The 20,083-nt window shown below is 39.4% G+C and overlaps 1 protein-coding gene across 2 annotated transcripts; it reads left to right on the forward strand.

The window, feature by feature from the left end:
- Positions 1–6,497: 6,497 nt before the first annotated feature.
- LOC125302185 lies at positions 6,498–13,189 on the forward strand. 2 transcript variants are annotated; one of them, XM_048255249.1, is made up of 5 exons: positions 6,498–6,584; positions 7,251–7,322; positions 7,408–7,626; positions 8,884–9,030; positions 12,931–13,189. In XM_048255249.1, the coding sequence occupies exons 3-5, from the start codon at positions 7,570–7,572 to the stop codon at positions 13,180–13,182; spliced, it is 456 nt and encodes a 151-aa protein (XP_048111206.1). In that variant the 5' UTR covers positions 6,498–6,584; positions 7,251–7,322; positions 7,408–7,569; the 3' UTR covers positions 13,183–13,189. The 2 variants fall into 2 exon arrangements, with proteins under 2 accessions (XP_048111206.1, XP_048111205.1); XM_048255248.1 differs by lacking the exon at positions 12,931–13,189 and having other exon boundaries at positions 8,884–11,820.
- The last annotated feature ends 6,894 nt before the right edge of the window (positions 13,190–20,083 follow it).

The raw sequence follows: 20,083 nt of genomic DNA on the forward strand, positions 1-20,083 counted from the left end.
TGACTTTCCAATATTCCCTGATATTCCAGAAATTCCATGACCCGTGGGAACCCTGTGTAAATCATAGCATTCTTTTTTATTCACATTTTACAAAGCATCCCAACCTTTTGGGAATTTGGATTGTACATATGAAGGGGGGAAGCAGTTTATAATGCCCTTTGCCTTCTTTTACAAATGAGGCTTTGTAGGAATTAATTGAATATTCTGTACAATCTTTTCATGGGCCAAGAGATAACATTTTCTTCCGTCCTATACATTGTTTTGTCTAGGAATTACTCTTCAAATATTGATGCTCCTTCCTCAGTAATGTAGCTTTCAGCATGCAAAATTATCAAGGGCTGAGAGAAAGAAGTAGGATGTGCACTGAAAACATTTTACAAGACTTGGTTTTGGGAACCACTGATACAGACAAGGTTTGGACAAGACCTACCTTTCCATCCTCCTCAAAGAACTGAGCCAACTCATCACCTGGGGCTGAAACAGCATTTGGTGCAACATCCAGTGCAACATTTTCTGTAGCAGTTGATTCTACAGACAAATAGGTCAAGTCAGATGGTCAGCAGTGTCATCAGCCTATCAGCACTATCATAACCCATGTTATTACACGGCTCTTCACAATTCAAGTAGAACGCTCCATTGACTTGAATGGGATTTCCTAAAGTTCTAGCGGTCATTATTTTCGACTAGAGAACTTCTGAAAAAAATAATGACCGCTGTCAATGGCAACGGAGTTTGTGCTTCGGTAACGCTTTAGAATAACATGTGCTTATTAGGTATTAACACTGCATAATAAGCAGTTAACAATTCATTACTAACAGTTAGTTAACTGTTGTTATCCTTTGATAACATTAACCAACTGTTAACAAGCAGCCTTTTCCGTTACTTACAAGCACATTTGTTAACAGTTGTAAGTGTTAACAAGCAGCTTGTTAATGCTTGTTAATGGTGTATAAGACAAAGAGGTGGATAACTAATACGCTTATAAGACCTTTCTTACCTACTTGTAGTAAATTTTGCAGCCCCCCAAATCTAAAGTGAGGACTATGTAGCCTAGTGGTGTTTAATTTCCATAATCTTTGTTCAGTGAACGCATAAAACAGTTTGTCAGTTTGTCAGCAGTCTAAAGATATTATGCCAGCTTTGTATATAGTTTGGTTACCTAGCAACCGAGGCTTAAAGACGACAAGTGGGTGCGTTCAAAGTCGCAAACATAGGCAAACGTTCACAATCAATTTGAAACATGTTTCAGTTTGCTTTGAACAGAGGCGAACATTCGTGGTCTGTTGCTGCATTAATTAAACACCACTTTTCCATCAGAAACATATTTGTAAAAAGCATAGCTGGTATGATATAGAACATTATCGGAATATAGAATCAATATGAACATTTTCTTCCAAAAACACAGATTGGAATGTAACTCAGTCAGTAACAGGTCACTCTATGGCACAGTAGACCAGGGTTCGATTCCTGCTCACTGCAGCAATTTTGAAGGTGCCTTTTCTCACAGCTAAATCAAGATATATACTGTAGAGATAGAAGGTCAGGGTTGTGGAGCTATAGGCAACATGGCTTTAGATTGGGGGGGCTGCAAAATTTATTACAAATAGGTAAGAAAGGTCTTATAAGCGTATTAGTTATCCACCTCTTTGTCTAAATACACCATTAACAAGCTGCTTGTTAACACTTACAACTGTTAACAAATATGCGTGTAAGTAACTTAAAAGGCTGCTTGTTAACACTTACAAGCTGCATGTTAACAGTTAGTTAATGTTATTAAATGATAAAAACAGTTAACTAACTGTTAGTAATGAATTGTTAACTGCTTATAATGCACTGTTAATACCTAATAAGCACATGTTATTCTAAAGCGTTACCAACTTCGAATTCAGGTCTTTCATATCACTCCGCAACTACTGGAACTTCATTCAGAAGTGAAAAGCAGACGGTTGATCAATTGTGTTCTAAAGAATGTTTGATTCAAGTTCAGCGTGTGTTGTAGCAAACTATTTGTTACTCAGCAAAAGCCACGATGAACGGTAACAAATAGGCTATAGCCTAGGCTATGTAGGCTAAATAGTCATATCGTGGGGAGTTTATTGTTTCGTTTTGGCAAGTAGCCGTGTAATATGGTTTATGATAGTGCTGATAGGCTGATCAAGTCAATGGAGCGTTCTACTTGCATTGTGAAGAGCCGTGTAATAATAAGTGGGATAATGCATAGAACGCCGGTCATTATTGGGAAAATAAGACCCTTCAGGGCGGAACAAGACCTTTCCGCTGTGCGTCGGGGTCTGGTTCGCCCTGACAGGACTTACATTATTTTCCCAATAGATAGATAGATAGATAGATACTTTATTGAAATTCAGGATAATGACAATAATGACCGGCGTTCTATACATTATCCCTTACAGATTGCCAGTGATTTGTTTGCTAAACTCACCAGGTGACATGCATTGTTTAATTGCTGCAACACTTTCCCTAAGATCATAAGTCACAGCCCTCAAGTCCCGCAGCTCTACTACTTCTTTTTCCAAATCATCATATCTAGAACAAAGTTGAAGAAGACCTATTAGACAATAAACATTTGACCCTTTGCCTGATGATCAAGCTTTTTCGAGTGACATTCTAACATGACAATCAGGCCAAGCCAATAAGGAAAATAAATTAAGATCTTACTTTCTTTTTAATGTGTTCAGTTCTTCAGTTGTGACTCTGTGTTTTTTTTTTTTTCAGTTTTGTATTTTTTAAATAGGTCATTGTACACCTGTTCAGGCACCACTCCAGGATCTCCTGTATCATCATCTACATCTTCATCTTCAAATTCATCTTCGTCATCTTCAATTAACTCCTCGTGCTTTTGCTGTGCTATTTTTTCCTTTTTTTTTCTTTCAATATCTCAAGTAACCCTTTCTTCTTGTTTTCTATCACTTTCTGAAAATAAATGGCAAATCATCAGAAGTAGCACACATTGAAACGCTAGCCTATGACTAGTGTCCAAAAGGCTATGCCTAAGGGAAATTATTTAGGCTAGGTTAGAAATTATTTGGTAACACTTTATTTTAATGTGTCGCTGTTACAGTGTACCTACCTAATTAGGTACAGTGGTACAACCTGTGTAACAACATGTACTATCAGGTACTATCATTGTACTTGCATTATGTATTTGTGGGTACCTACATATAGTTGTTACATTGTAATACTGAGTGCTTTTACAAAACTTTGCCAATTTGCCTACATTTTCATCAGAGGCAAAGAGCTGACCTGAGACCTGCTGGATAGGGTAAATCTGCCCATGATGGATTATATATACAAACCATTCTTGTTACTCTTTGATACAGTGGAATAAACCTATTAAGTGTACCAGTTAATTACTTACATGTGACATATGATGTCTTGAACAGGTCTACTAATTCACTACATAGTACATATGTCTGTGTTGGTACACACTTATTGCTCTTTGATACAGTGGTATAAAACCCATTAAAATTAAGTACTTACAATTACATATTACATGTATGTTGTGTCATTGGTGTCTTGGAACATGTCTGCCATTACCCTACATACTGTAGTACATGTATCAACTGTGTTGGTACACATTTATTACTCTTTTGATACAGTGGAATAAACCCATTAAAATAAAGTGTACCAGTTAAGTAGTTACATGTACATATTATATACATCCCTGTCAATGATGTCATGCATCCTGTAATTGATGTGTTGAAACGTGTCTGCTGTTACACCACACAGCACATGTGAATTAGTAGACCTGTTCCAAGACGTCGAAGACATAACATACATGTCATATGTACATGTAAGTAATTAACTGGTACACTTAATAGGTTTATTCCACTGTATCAAATAGTAACAAGGTTGTAGCAGCACAGCTGTTACATGTACACTGAAAATAATGAGGCCTTGACTGGAGCTAAGAATGGTTTGTATATCAAATCTATCATGGCCAGATTTACCCCATCCAGCAGGTCTCAGGTCAGCTCTTTGCCTCTGATGAAAATTTAGGCAAATTGGCAAAGATTTGTAAAAGCACTCAGTATTACAATGCAACAACTATATGTAGGTACCCACAAATACATAATGCAAGTACAATGACAGTACCTGATAGTACATGTTGTTACACAGGTTGTACCACTGTACCTAATTAGGTAGGTACACTGTAATAGCGACACATTAAAATAAAGTGTTACCAATTATTTTTGCTAAGATTTTTGAACTTTGAGGGCCCTGTCTTGGTGATCTGAAACGGTTGGTCAAAGGCGCAAAGCTTAAAGATATTTAGGGGAGTGTTCAGTCCACATTCAGAGTGATTTTGTACTTCTTCTATTTCTTAAAGATGCTCTAAGCGATGCTGGGTAACGTCACTTCTGTTGACGTTCAAACAAAACAGAGCCAACTCGCTACTCCCTCGCCATCTCTCCCATGCAATTGAAACTCTCCTAAACCCGCAACTCGTCGATGATTTGCTGGGACAGTTTATAATGATTTTATGGTCCAAGGAGTATTCCAAGTACGTGGTTTAGTGACAATATTGTAGCCATAAAATAGTGAAGCCATACAGCTCTTCTATTAGGAGGTTTACCCCTTACTCTGAGTTAATTTACCCAGGTTTGTCACTAAACCAGGTATTTGGAATACCCCCCAGGCTGAACCAGGTTGTTTTTTTGCCGTTTTTGGAGCCTGGGCTGTCCACAGAGATTGTGTATTTTTAGTTTAATCAGGGCTCAGGCAGCTAGCTGATGGTGAGGTGATGTTTGCTGTATGTGACAAAGGGCCCTGAACATAGGTACGCTCCCTTTAGTACAGATTTGGAATCTTCTATAAATGTGCACACAGGATTGTGGGTGTTCCAAGCACGTAGAGGATCTGCATACATCCTCAGAAATTCTCAGAACGAGGACTCAGTACTGTATTTTAAAGCACCTTTGACATTGGAACAGTGCTTGGCGAGATTCAATGACGTAATATACTTGAAAAAGCAGCCTTGAAGGATCTGTCCTTAACTTTGAGAAACAGCCTATATGTGGGCTGTACTTAAAATGGTCAGCTAAGGTCCTAACTACCGCAGTTAGGGATTATGGGTAAATTCTACTTTCTTGTTGGGTAAATGGGTAAATTCTACTTTCTGGCTTTTTGAGATGTGTATGACATAGAAGAACTGATGAGAAAAATGAATGTCTAAGAGATTTTCAGGTTATTATCAGGATTACCATTAAAGGAACCGTATGTAATATTGTGGCCAAAACTGGTACGGCAATCACTTTCAAAATACTGTAGAGCGGTGTATCCCCTCCCCATCCCCCCTGACTGGCAGAGCTGGAAACCCGGATGCCGAAACACTACTGACTGTGATTAGTAGATCGGTGGAGGGTGGCGCATTAGGCCAAAACACAACATGACAACATGAACATCAGTTGGGGCTGCAACTTCACTTTTTAAATGACAATATCCTGGCCGGACTACTGTTGTCATTGATATAAGTATTTGAAATGTGCATGATTTATTAATGTCTGTGACATATCATGGCCATTTTATGATTAATTGAAATACATTTCTTACATAGGCCAACGGTTCCTTTAAAGAGAAGACCATTATTGACATATATAGGACATTTTAGACACAAGATATTCTCTTCTGAGTTTAATGTGAAATTGACTTATTTCTCAATTAACACTGACCTGCCCACTTGGAGGTGTCACAAAGTTTGGCACTTAATGCTTGCTTGTATTAGCCTATGTGTCTGTGTACTTTCTCCTGTGATGGAGTTGATCTTCACTTTATAAGGTGAAGGTTCTTGGACTGTATAAATTTGCTGTATAAATATAATATACATTTAATATATACTTTTAAATGAAAGTCTGGGCTACTTAGGAATATTATTACAAGTAGCCTAGGCCTACTTACATTTTTTAAATAGGTTAGGCTATCACAAAAATAGCCTAGCCTACACTGAATTTATTAGGGTTTACCATGTAGAGGTTAAAAAAGAGAAAAGTAGGAATATAATATAACATATTAGACAGGACAACTTAAAATGTAGGCTATTAAATTAATAACAAAAAAAGTAGTAAACTGGAAGTAAACTTTTAAATTGTAGCCACAAAAGTTTTGAGTATAGGCTACACTAAACTTGTTAGGGTTTACAGTGACAAAATATTAGCTTTCAGTGTTTTACGATGTCTTTGTAGCCTAAATGACGTTTAATTAAAAAGTTTCATTCGTCCCAGTTCCCCCCTTGACCTAGTTGATAACATTTAACAAATATTTAGCCTGAGCCCTACGTCCACTTTGTATGTTCAAATGGCCTTTATGAACAAAGTCAAAGCCACGCGACCGTCGGATTAGACTGAGGAGCCTACTTTTTTTTTTTTTTACCATCTGGAACAGTTGTAGGCCTACATTGGTCACTTTTGAACCAGTAGCCTTGGCCTACTTTGGTTACAAGCCAATGTGTCATTTTCACTCTGGTGTCACTCGCTGCCTGGCTGAAATCAAACTTCACCTCGGTCTGTCTGAAGAGAAGCACCTCGCTTGTCGACGACAGTAGGCTAACTTGGATGGCAACGTAACAGGTAGGCCTAAGAATATGTTTTATCTACATTTATCTAGAATGATTAACGTGAACAATTACCTTGAATGGTGCGTTTGTTGTGTGTGTTTCGTCTTCTTCCTCCGTTAGTTTGGGCACCCTCAACCTCTTCTTAGGCCGTTTAAACATGTTGTCTTGCGATCGGCGGTAGTTTTCTGGTGGTTTCCAGAGATGGGCTGCCTACTGTATGTAAAGGTTGTCTCGCATGCAAGCACTTACCTCGCGCGTCCACAAATTCTAACCATTTAGGCTGTTAGAATGGCGCGAAGTTGTAATCAACACCTAGGCCTGTATTGAAATCCTTTTGCCTATTTTTCCTATTTGAAAGATGTCTCGGAAGCGCTATAAATATTACCTAGAGCCGGATGATGAATCCAACGTACCCTTAAGAGTCAGGAGTCGGCGAGATGTAATGTTTAGTTTGCAGACTTGAGCCTGTTTAAGTTTATAACATGTTTAGCAGTGCATGCTTCAAAGCAGCTTAAAACCAGTGCAACATTTCTTGTGGCAAAATAAGAGTTTATGAGGCACAAAAATCATATATTTTCTTGATTTAACATTGATTAAATTAAACATGATTTAATTTTCTGTATTAAGATGTAAAATGTTTGCATTGTATTGACTGTGCACTGTCTCTGTTCTCTATAAGGTTCCTCCTGGCAGGGACTCTCCTGCTGCACTCACCACTGACGGACATCCCATTGGCTCTCCAGTCCACTCAGTAAGTGTACATCCAGCCTGTGTTACCTCTCAGGTGGGTGGTGTGCAAGCAGCTGTATGTGCCCACTCTCTCCATTCTTTTTCAGGTTCCTCGAGGCAGGGACTCTCCTCGTGTACTCACTGATGACGGATCTCTCGGCTCTACTTTCAGCTTTGACGGCTCTTCTCTCAGCTCTCTTTTCGACTCTCCTCTCGGCTCTCCAGCAGCCCCTCTCCATGATGAAACTGAACAGGTGACAAACAGGGAAATGGAAGCCGACGATGGATCTCCTCTTGGCTCTACACTCAGCTCTCCAGTCCACTATGTAAGTGCACATCCAGCCTGTGTTACCGCTCAGGTGGGTGGTGTACAGAGTTGGGTGTAACGCGTTACTGTAATCACATTACATTTGTCTGTAACTAGTAGTGTAATGCTTTACTTTTCTAAATTCAATAATCACACTACAGTTACTAAGAGTGTGTGAGCAAAGATGACTTTATTCTCCTATTTGAGATACCGTAGCCTACTAGGAAATAGGAATCCTCCTCAAGCCGTTGAAATGTTGCCGTGGTGTGCTTTACCCTATCATGAGCAGGGTGTGTGGAATCAGGCCGCCTCTTGGCACTGCCTCTGAGACGGTCTTCTTGGCTTTAGATGATACTTTTTTGCTTTCCTATTTACAATCAGGTCGTTCATAAGAGCTAAAAATAAAACTCTAAATATTCACCTGTATAAAAAAAAATCTGCCGTTCAAAATGTCACGGTAGTGAGTGCGTTCTTAATTAAGTTAAACTGCATTGCCGGTATTAGTGTGTGTGTGTGTGTGCATCTTCTGGGAGGGCGACAAGAACATTCGCAAAAAATCAAACCCATTGGAGTATGTGTAAGCTTAATACTGAGCGGGAGAGTGGGAAACAGTGCACAACTAACTAATGACTGGTCTGAAGTCATTCACACCACAAATTGCCTGCAAAAAGATTTCAGGGTGTTATACAAACTAGGATTGCCACTGTTTTCAATGTGAACAAGAGCATCTAGTATTAATGACAGAAGATGCACAAGTTGCGAGCGCACTTCACTCAAAGCAGTTAAATTTTTTGCAAGTTGTGTGCGTGTCACCAATCAACATTGTGAGGGAGGGTGCGCAAGCAGGGCAGCAGCGCCTCCATAAAGCAATTCGAATTTGCACAATTTTTAAAAGCAGCACTGAGGTACCGTATTTGTACTTGAAGGCAGCTTTCAGTAAGACAAAGCAATCAGCTATCTGTAAGAAATGCCTGGTAGGCCTACAGCGCAACCTGGATTGGAGTAGTGTAATATACTAGATTATGCTACCTAATGTTTCATACAACGTCATTAATTAAATAATAAATAGAAGGGGGCAATATCAATAACGGCATACATAGAAACAATTCAACGCAGTAATGTAAAAAGTAATGTAACACGTTAGAGAGTAAAGAAGTAATGTAAGGGGTTACATTTTTTCCAGAAGCGAGTAATGTGTAATATATTCCTTTTTTTGAGTTACACTGGTGGTGTGCAAGCAGCTGTATGTGCCCACTCTCTCCATTCTCTTTTTCAGGTCCCCCGAGGCAGGGACTCTCCTCGTGTACTCGCTGATGACGGATCTCTCGGCTCTACTTTCAGCTTTGACGGCTCTTCTCTCAGCTCTCTTTTTGACTCTCCTCTCGGCTCTCCAGCAGCCCCTCCCCATGATGAAACTGAACAGGTGACAAACGGGGGCTTGGATGCCTTGTTGACTGCCCGTAGTAATGTCTCGAAAGCTGAAGCTCTCCTCATGCTAATGAGTTACATTGCAAAGCATAACATCACAGGTGTCCAGCTCACTGATCTCCTCTCACTGATCAACCAATTATTTGGTCATGAGGTCCTGCCTAGGTCTAAGTATCTCTTCAACAAAGTTTTCAATGAACAATCCAAAGACATCTCTTTCCAGATATATTGTCAACAATGTAAACATCTCATTGGCACAAGTCATGAAATCACTAACAGAAAACATTGTGTAACTTGTGGGACTGCCTTTGAAACAGATAGACTGAACGGTGGTAGCTTCTTCCTCAGCTTACCTTTAGACTCGCAGATCCAGGCCTTTCTTGAAAACAGTGATGTGTCCAGTCATTTGAATTATCGTTTCATTAGAACAAAGAGTAATCATAATGCAATCAGCGACATATATGATGGTGTGAAATACAAGGCACTTGCAGGGCCGGGTGAAATCCTCTCTAACCCAAATAACTTGTCCTATACATTTAATTCAGATGGATCACCTTTGTTTAAGTCTGCCAAATTTTCTATGTGGCCAATTCATATTATGATCAATGAACTTCCGCCTGCAATGAGGTCAAAACACTTGATTTTAGCAGGCCTGTGGTGTGGACCCCGTGAGCCGTTGATGGAAATTTTTCTCAAGCCTTTCGTAGAACAAGCAAAGAAACTGGCAAATGTTGGTGTAACTTGGAGAAATCAAGGTGAGCTTGTCAAAAGCAAATTAGTTGGCCTTTGTTGTAGTGTCGATTCCAAAGCAAGGCCACAGATGCTGAATACGACCCAGTTCAATGGCTACTATGGCTGCAGCTTTTGTTTGCACCCGGGAGAAATAGTGGGGAGAGTCATCAAGTACCCGGTCTCTGCTGATTCTTACGAAGACTGCACAAATGAGATGATGCTACAGGACATGGAGTTGGCTGGCAGAACTGGCAGAACTGTCAGAGGTGTTAAAGGTCCAACACCACTGATAAATTTGCCTTACTTTGATGTTGTTTGGGGCTTTGTACCTGACTATATGCATGCCACATTACTGGGAGTTTCAAGGCAAATTACAAAACTTTTAGTTGACAGTACGTCCTGCCGAGAACCGTACTATGTCGGTAGTCCTGCCAAGTTGAGGGTGATTGATGCCAGAATTGTGTCAATCAAACCACCGCATTTGATCACTAGACTTCCTAGGAAATTGTCTGACCGAATTCACTGGAAAGCGACAGAATGGCGGAATTGGCTCTTGTTTTATTGTGTTCCATGTTTGAGTGGGTTTTTGCCAAAACAGTACTTGGGAAACTTGTGTCTGTTAGTGTCTGCTCTCTTTCTTCTTTTGCAAGATGAGATTTCTTCAGATGACATCGGCAAAGCCGAAACTTTACTCCTGGAATTTACATACAGGTTTCAAATGTTGTATGGTGAGTCAGAAATGACATTCAATGTTCATTTGCTCAGTCATCTCGGAAAGTCTGTGAGATTGTGGGGTCCGTTGTGGGCTCATTCAGCCTTTCCTTTTGAGAGTGCAAATGGCTCTCTGCTGAAATTAGTCTCAGGAACAAAAGCAGTTGCCCAGCAGATAGCCAATAAGTACCTGGCATACAGCTCAATTCCAAGCTTTGCTTTGAAGTACTCAATAAAAGATCAAGTGTCTGAGTTCTGTGCAAAAATGAACAATTTTCCAACCGTTAAGAAAGCTGTCAGATGTGATGACTGTGTACTTCTTGATAATGGCATGGTCCACATACTTAGTCCAGAAGAGCAGATTTTGTTAGCTGGCTACGGGTTGTGTCCTCTGAATGAAGTTGTTGTTCATAAAAGGATGCTAAGACATGGCTTGATATTCACAAGTAAGGAATATACACTGTCTCGAAGACGGAAGGAATGTTACGTCGAACTAACCAGTGGTAGGTGTGGAGAAATTGAAAAGATTATATATCTACCCAATGATGATGTGGTGCTGATTTTTAAGCCATTTTATGTGGTCCATGCTTTCCCATTGTTGCATCCATATGGCTTTGTTCCACATATCAAACTGGTTGATCATTTTGAGCCTTCCACACTTGTGCCAGTGGAACACCTCAAAGGTAAACGCATGTGCTTTTCAGTGAGTGACAACCAATACATGTGTTCCTTTCCAAACACTCATGAAAGAGACTGAAAGCGAATTCTGTGACCCAAAGTTGAGGTTACCATGTTACCAGTTGTCTCATGCCCCTCTTAGTTGGCCATGCAAATTGTGGGCTGACCTGGACTGCCTAGTCTTGCTAGCGCCTGGCAGACCAGCCTGGGCAGCCCTTCTGCCTTTCAAGCTTGGTCTTTGCGTCTTGCGGGGCTTTGTCCTGATTGGCAAGTATATAGTGTACATTTGTAAATAGTTTGTTGGTTGCATCAAAGGAGGGTATGAGAGAAAACAGGTGTAAAGTGGTGATTCTTAAAGGAACGTCATATGGACTCACGATTATGAGGGAAATGTTTGCATCAGTTTAGCCAAATTCAGAGCCCCTCTTAGTTGGCCATGCGAATTACGGACTGACCTGGACTGCCTGGCTACATAGTATCTGCCTTTGCGTCTGGCGGGGCCTGGCTTGTGCTTCATGGTTGGATCTTGCGCCTGGCAGACCAGCCTGGGCAGCCCTTCTGCCTTTCAGGCTTGGTCTTTGCGTCTTGCGGGGCTTTGTCCTGATTGGCATGTATATAGTGTACATTTATAAATAGTTTGTTGGTTGTATCAGATTAGATTAGATAAGATTCAACTTTATTGTTCTTGTGCAGAGTACAAGTACAGGGACAACGAAATGCAGTTTGTGTCTAACCAGAAGTACAACAATGTATGAACAATATGCACAGATATATGCAGTGTAGTAGCAGTAACATTATAAGAGCAGAATAGATACGGAATATGCAGTATGAACAGATATACAGATATGTGCAGAGTAGTAGCAGTAACATTACAAGAGTAGTAAACAAAAATGTATAAATGTATGCAGTGTATTTGAGTATGGACAGATATACAGTATGTACAGATATGTGCAGTATAGTAACAGTAACATTAAAACAGTAGTAAAAAAAGTGTATGTGCAGTATGAACAGTGTAAAAGCAGTAGAATATGACTATGTATAAGTGTAATTACAGTATGTGTATTTATAAATATAACTAGAACACTATGGGGCTGACAGGGTAGTGCAATTGTCCGGGAGGCTGTTGAAGGGTAAAATGTCTGCCTATATACACACATACATACACATACCGGTATACACAGAGTGTCATGAGCATTCTCTCTCCCTGGTAACAACCTTAATTGATTCAATTCTCTGCCACTCTGCTCACTCTCTCTCTACTCTGCCTAACGAGCTCCACCTGGCTCCGCCCTGCTCTGCTCTTGTTACCTGGCCAGCTGCGCTGCATTTCCCACTCACCATCCTCACCTTGCCCCACTCTGCTCTAATTACTCTGCCAGCTGCACTGCATTTCTCCACTAACCTCTCCCAGTATATAAAGCCCTGTTTTTCAGCCAAGCCCTGTCAGATCGTCTTCAAACCTGGACCAGTAACCTGCCTGCCTGCCCGCCCGCCCGCCCGCCCGCCCGCCTGCCCGCCCGCCCGCCCGCCCGCCCGCCTGCCCGCCCGCCCGCCCTCTGACTCCTACCTGTGATTCGGATCCTTTCTTGACTGCCTCCCTGTTCTACTGCCCCGGTTATCCCGACCCGCCTTCCGGACCTTCTCGATTACTCTCCGATCTTCAGCCCCCCCGGTAATTCGAATCTGCCTTCTGTCTCTCACCACGTTTAGTGCCTAGCCCTGGTCTGTACTACTGCCTGCTGTTCACCTTGCTGTTGTGTGTGTGATTCCCCAGGTCTCCGACCACCAGACGAGCGAGCCCCGACGCGTCACCACCCTCAGCCCGAGACGCCGCTCGATCACTGGGGGACACACACACTCCTTGGACTGGAACCCCCCCGGAGACTTGGAAAACCCGAGAACCCCTGGAACCCCTGGAACCCCTGACACCCCTGGCACTCCTAGCACCCCTGGAACCGGAACCTCCAAGACCTCACGTTTCTCTCACTCCTCTTCCCCCCTGAACCCTTCAATAAAAAGACTCTGAATTTGAACTTGCGCTCTTGGGTCGTCTTCTGTCCCTGACACGGAGAGTCTAAAATACTATATCCTCCTTTTTAACCAATTTTCATTAAAATATTTTTTTACATTTTATAAAAAGTAGTAGTAATTTCAGTAGAACTGTAATTGGGTATTTTTAGATGATTTATCTGTACTCAATCAAAACAAGGCAGCTGCAATTTCATTGATATTACCTAAAATACACAATTGAATAAATTACTTTGTAATGTTTTTAAAAATTATATATATGTAATTTGACATTTCTGTTTGTATTGCTTTTGGATGCATACATCTGTGAGTACAGATTCAGCTAAATGTTTCAATCACTTTTCTTCATCTGTTAATCTCTATTGAGATATGTCCACTCTGTTAAGACGTTATATTGTAAGAGTTGTCTTGATCTGGAAAAAATGCATCACTATAGTTCTTGCTGAATATTACTGTTGGAGCAAAGCACAACAATTTGTAATAAAGACAATCAGCATTACAAGTTTGAGTATGTGGTTTGTGTGTGTGTGTGTGTGTTTGTCCATGTTGGAATGACAAATATTTTGGCATGAATTCCATTATCAGTAGATTACTATCACTAGTCAGGTTCATTATATTCAGATTTTAACTTTTGTGGGAATTTTTGGGGGATTTGCTAAACTATACATTTTTGGAAAGGTTTTTGTATAGGGAGTCAGAAAATCAATGTTTGTCTATATGGCAGCCATATTGATGTTTAAAAAATGGCCGCCGTAAAATTTTAAATTGTAATGTCTTGATTTCTGAGTAAACTGGAATGTTGATTTTTACTTCTACCCCTATACTGTTACACTTCACCATATTAACCCTTCGATGCATGAGTTGGTAAAAAATGACCCTGTGTGGTTGTTTTCTTGCAATATCTTTGTCATGAAAAGTTATCATTTCATATTCCAGCTGTTCTTCAAAAAATTAAGATTTTTTATATCACTCATCAAAATACTTAATATTTATTGTGGGAATGATTACAAAGACATGCACATTGCAAACCTACTAGAAAGGGTGCTGAGAGTGAGCCACACACAAAGTAGCCTGGCAATGTTTACTTGAATTTTAAAAGCCATTTGATAGTCTTCCCTACCAGGGGAGATTCAAAATAAAACAGCAAGCCAGATGAACGTACAGAATAGTACGTAGAGAATAGTCACATAGAAATAACTCTAGTAGGCTACCAAATAGCCTATTAAACTACCCCCAAAGTGAACTGGTTGAATTTAGCCAAGCCAGTTGCCATGTCTCAGAACTCTATAATGTTTGGTCTAATGTGGGTTTTGGGATAACTTTTGCCCTTAAAGAACAATATAGCACCTTAATAATATTAATTTAATAATTGACCATTTTTGAATATGTATTTATTCACACACCAGTGGCGGTTGCTGCTCTTTGGAATAGGGGAAGCTCTGGAAACAAAGAAGAGACCACTGCACTTTTGAATACGGCCGTCAACTCATTCCAATGTCCCTCAGCAACTGTAGGATGACATCAGAAAAATGTGCAGTGGTCTCTTAATTTAAAAAAAAAAAAACATTGATTTAGGGTGTGTCTGTGTGTGCATGTGCTTCAATATACTTTCTATGTTTTGTCTTTACTCAAAATATTCCGGTATGTCTTGCAATGTATTCATCATTGCATCATACCACAATTATATATCATATACTATGGTGAGGACACATATAAGTTAAGTTGAATGGTATTTTGCAGATGCTTTTATTCAAAGCAACATGGGCTTCCAGCAGGCTGATTGATTCTCAGGCAGTGTCATTAACACTGCTCCACTTTGCCCACAATACTTCATCTTCTGTAGTAGCTATTTTGGGGTTATAACATTACCTAAGAAAACGGCCACTTCAGTTTCCATTAATCCTTTTCTTAACTTATTCTGCTGTAGGTTGTTAGCTATAATTACTGTCCACCTGCAACTGATATCTATGTACACACCACCAGAGCCACTACTTGTTTGTGGGACAAAAGGTGAAACTTCTGACAATCTGATTGTTTTTTAGTCTATACATAATTGACAGACCAGAAAGGTCCATTGAGAGTACCCAGACTCTTGTCACGAAGTGAGTGAGTCTGGTGATACCATTCCTATGTATGGAAAAATTCGATCTGTTCCACAGTGGCATGTAAGTTGTGTGCAGCTGTACTTAAGTATAACAAGAACACGTATGCTGTCGATAACCATCTAAAGAAATGAAATATTCGCTGCCAACAGCTAGCACTATCAGTGATCATCAGCACTGTACTGGTCCATTATGACTAGTCGACAACTGTTATGAAAAACTTGTCACCTTGACAATGCATGCATATTTGAAGGTTATTTTATGCATGATACATAGCTCTGAAAGTTGAAGTGTTAAAGCTTGGCAGACAGCTATTGTGCACATGCAATCTTGACAAATGACTGGAAAATCTTTTTATTTTATTTTATTTTATTTCGCCATCAGTAGTATGGAAACATGCCAGAATCACCCATACCAAATTAACTTTGTGGACCTTCTAGTATGTTTGGTGTGAAGTTTTTTAACCCATATTGTGGGTGTATTTCAATCGGATGATAAAAAACATGTTTTTTTAGGGACATGGGATTTTAAATGCGAACAACTTTTCATTACAATGATATTACAAGAAAACAACCACACCGGGTCATTTTTGACCCACTTATGCATCTATGGGTTAATGTGGTAAAGTCTTGTAGCTTTGTAAATAGCACCATTGGATTCCCTGACACTGAAAATGTGGGTTTATCAGTTACAATCAACATTCCAGCTTATTCAGAAGCCGAGATATTACAAATTAAAATTTTGAAAAAATCCAATATGGCCACCACATAGACATCTGGGCAAATGCAAACATTGATTATCTGACTCCTTATACAATAACCTTTACAAAAATATATATATAGTATATAATATATATAGTTTAGCAAATCCCCAACAAATTCCCACAAAAATGCATAGTGAGCCTGACTAAGTATATATACTCTTTTGATCCCGTGAGGGAAATTTGGTCTCTGCATTTATCCCAATTTGTGAATTAATGAAACACACTCAGCACACAATGAGGTGAAGCACACACTAATCCCGGCGCAGTGACCTGCCTGCAACAACAGTGGCGCTCGGCACTGCTCAAGGGCACTTCAGCTGTGCCTATTGGTCGGGGTTCGAACCGGCAACCCTCCGGTTACAAGTCCGAAGCACTAACCAGTAGGCCACGGCTGCCCCTCAAAGACTGTCCATTGACTGAAAAAAGCTGTTAAAAAGCTGATAAGAAGCCCAATGATAAAGTTGGAAAGGGGGATGGGGGGGCAATGAGTACAAAATATATAGAAAAGACCAATAACTTGAACGGAATGAGAGAGAGACTCATTGTAACTGGAAAAAAGAAACCATATGGACATGTGGACTGGACTGGGGTGGACATTGTGTGAATGTCAGGATCTGTTGTATCTATTTGGTATTGTTTTGTCATGTATGAAACCATATGGACATGTGGACTGCACTGGCCAACTGGCCTGGAAAAAAGGCATGCGTAAAATAATTTTGGGGGCAGATAATATAATTTCAACCTCTCTCCATAAGCAAACAAAGACCTGGCCAGCTTGGCAAGCTGGCCCCACCAGCAATGCCCAGATGGGCAGGTCAAACCAGCATGACCATCTTACACCAGCTGTATTCCACACGACATGCTGGTCACACCAGCATGATCAGATGGGCAGGTCAAACCAGCATGACCATCTTACACCACCAATATCAAGCTTGGCATGCTGGTCACCAGCATGACCATCTTACACCAGCTGTATCCCACATGACAGGCTGGTCACACCAGCATGACCAGCTTCCTCAGATGGTTACGCCAGCATGTCCACCAGCGGCCCAACCAGCTACACCAGCAAAGACCAGCAAGAGCTGGAAGAAAACCAGCAAAGACTAGCTAAAACCAGCTAAAACCAGCTACCAGCATAAGCTGGTTTCTAGCTGGTTTTTTCAGCAGGGAGGGACAGCTTGTTCCCTGTTCAACATCTCTTGTCCAATGTCCAAGTCCCGCAGGTTAGACAAACTATTATATATAAATATCTAATACTTGGCTCTACGCCGAAGGCAGTAATGACAGATAAAACACTATATGTACTTGAGAAATTGGAGCAAATCATAGAACTTACTTGCCTGAGGTCCTGTAGAAACTCTTTGAAGTTTGATACTCTTTCCCTTGATACTGCCATGTCAAAACTAGTCAAATATCTTTAATCAATTTGATTCTCGATTAGTTTGTCAACACCGTCAGTTGTGTGTCAACACTGTAAGATGGAGGTTTTTCGTTTTTATAAAATATATTATAAATATATTTATTTTGTTCAATTGAGTGTGTTCATACATTAAAACACCAACTTATCTACATGCATCAGTGTCTTGTGTGCACAAAACCACTAAATATTAAAAATAAAAAAATAGTAAACTAAATTAAGGTAATTTAAAATGGCTTATTTCAAAGCAATGTAAAATTATATTAAAAGTGTATAATGCAATTTATTGCTAAGGCACACCATTTCTACACACTTAAAGACTTTAGAGTGTTGTTGAATTGATCAAACAGACAAAAAAACATATTTTCATGTGTCTGACGGAGTTGACAAATGACGTCAGTAAATGTCAATTTTGTCAGTGACAAGTTACGTCAGTAAATGTCAATTTTTATAAAAAGTGGTTAATAAAAAACCTGTTCCTTTTCAGGCATGATATATGAGATCTATGTTTATGATGATATCCAATTCAAATTAATGTAGTATTGATTTTTTGTTTGTCACTTTTCAAAAGTACTTTTGTCCCTTATCTCAAGAATCAGTGAACCATATCTTCTTTTATCTACAATCTTATTCAGTTTTAGCAATATCATTTCTATTATTTTTTGTATTTTTATTTATTTTTTGTCATTTGTATTTTGTTTTATTACCGGTTTCATTTTATTTCATTTCTGAGAGCACCTTGGGTCTTTTGCATTGCGTTTAAGTGTGCTATATAAATAAATGTGACTTGACTTTAACTCAGTGACGCTACCACAGCTAGATTTGGCAGTAACACTACCACAGAAGATGTATCGTAGCAACTATTAGCAACCAAACATGACTAGCCTGGCAACCAGCATGAGCATAGTGACATCATAGGTGGCCAATCAAGATGGCTTGCACCTGTATTTGGACCCCTGCGCCACCTCAAAGTCTCCCTTTCTCTGTGTACCTCTCCATACAACCATCAACAATACCATGATAACAGTAACATTAAATTAAATAACTTAGTGTTTTATTAACAGAAGAAAAGTGAAGGTATGACCAGTATTGCGTGACTCTTGTAACTGGCTCCAAATCAGACGTTAGTTCATTTAACAGCTCCAAAATGGCTTTGCTGGAGGCAATATGTCTGAATTGTGTCTTTTGTTGTGAAATAACAGTGGAAAAAAAGACATTCTGTGTTCAGCTTCCTTCTCACAACAATAACAGTAGCCAACTATGTGTAACGCTTAGCACCTCCCTTTCAAAAAAATTAACAAATTAAACACAGATACATTTACAATAACCTGAAATGACTTTTGGACTTGGTAAATGGCAATGTGTGTGCTAAATAAACCTATTTCAGGTATAAATGGCATAATTGCATTGTCATTAAGGCAAACATACTAAAAGCACATTTCAGAGAAGCAATACTACATGTGCACCATTAGTAGATCAAGTTTACAGTTAATATGACCAAACCTTTAGTAAAATCATATTAGTAATCATAGACCACATCATCAGTCATCCATCATCAATCCTATGCTGAGATTCAGTTCAATTATGCATATTTATGATGGGAAATAGTCCAATATCTCGTACAGAAATTTGCTAAAGGTGGAGAAATATTGTGTAACAACCGAAGTGTAAAAGGAAGTATTAATACAATGTAGAGATGACAATGATGTACTGAAAAGACCGCAAATACAACTCTAACATCTTGGTGAAAACACTTTTTTAATACAAGATTTGAACATACAGTGTCTAGTGGCAGAAATCAAATAATGTAAAACACAGACAAAATAATAGATTCTTCTATGCATTCTCTTCATCACTGATTTTATTCAACGTGGAAACAGAATAGGTCAGGCTTCAAAAGATTCATGAGGCTCCCTTTCATTCAATCATATGTCCAGTTACTTCTTTCCTTTCTCCTCTAACCGTTTCTAACAGTCTCTGCATTGTGAAGCCCTCACATTTCAGCTGGCTGCTAATGTGGTTTAGCGCAGGATAGGTCTTGCCCACTGAAATGGCTGTCTGCTGCCGCTTGATAACAGTTGCAGCACAAGGAATATATATGTGTGAAAACAACAGAAAAAGTGATTCCAGTCATTAAAACTTAGCAGAAAGTTATTGTCAGCCTTAATTTTCCAGTTGTAATGATTCATTTGTTCGACCAGAAACACACGCACACTCACACACAAAAAATATATATATCTTGGTTGAAGCTTGGGCACTAATGTCATGCGTAAGGCCCATGGGATTTAACACACCAATGACAAACTATATATTTCAAAAAGGCAACAAAAGGTACAACATTAAGAGATTTGAGATGAAAACTGACAGGGATATCGATCTGTATCTGTTCCAAGGTTCTGGTTAACTTTAAATCTCAAAGAATTGCTTTAGTAAAGAAAAACTGCCTTTGTTATACAATATGCGCCACAGTAGTCACACATGAAGTAGAGTGAAGTGCCTTAACACATTTTGTGTGTTGTGCTATTTCCCACTTTTAAAAAAACAAAAAAAAAAAAAAATGCAAAAAAATATATATATATATATATATATATATATATATATATATATATATATATAT

This window comes from Alosa alosa, chromosome 10, assembly GCF_017589495.1.
Source record: "Alosa alosa isolate M-15738 ecotype Scorff River chromosome 10, AALO_Geno_1.1, whole genome shotgun sequence".
NCBI lineage: Eukaryota > Metazoa > Chordata > Actinopteri > Clupeiformes > Clupeidae > Alosa > Alosa alosa.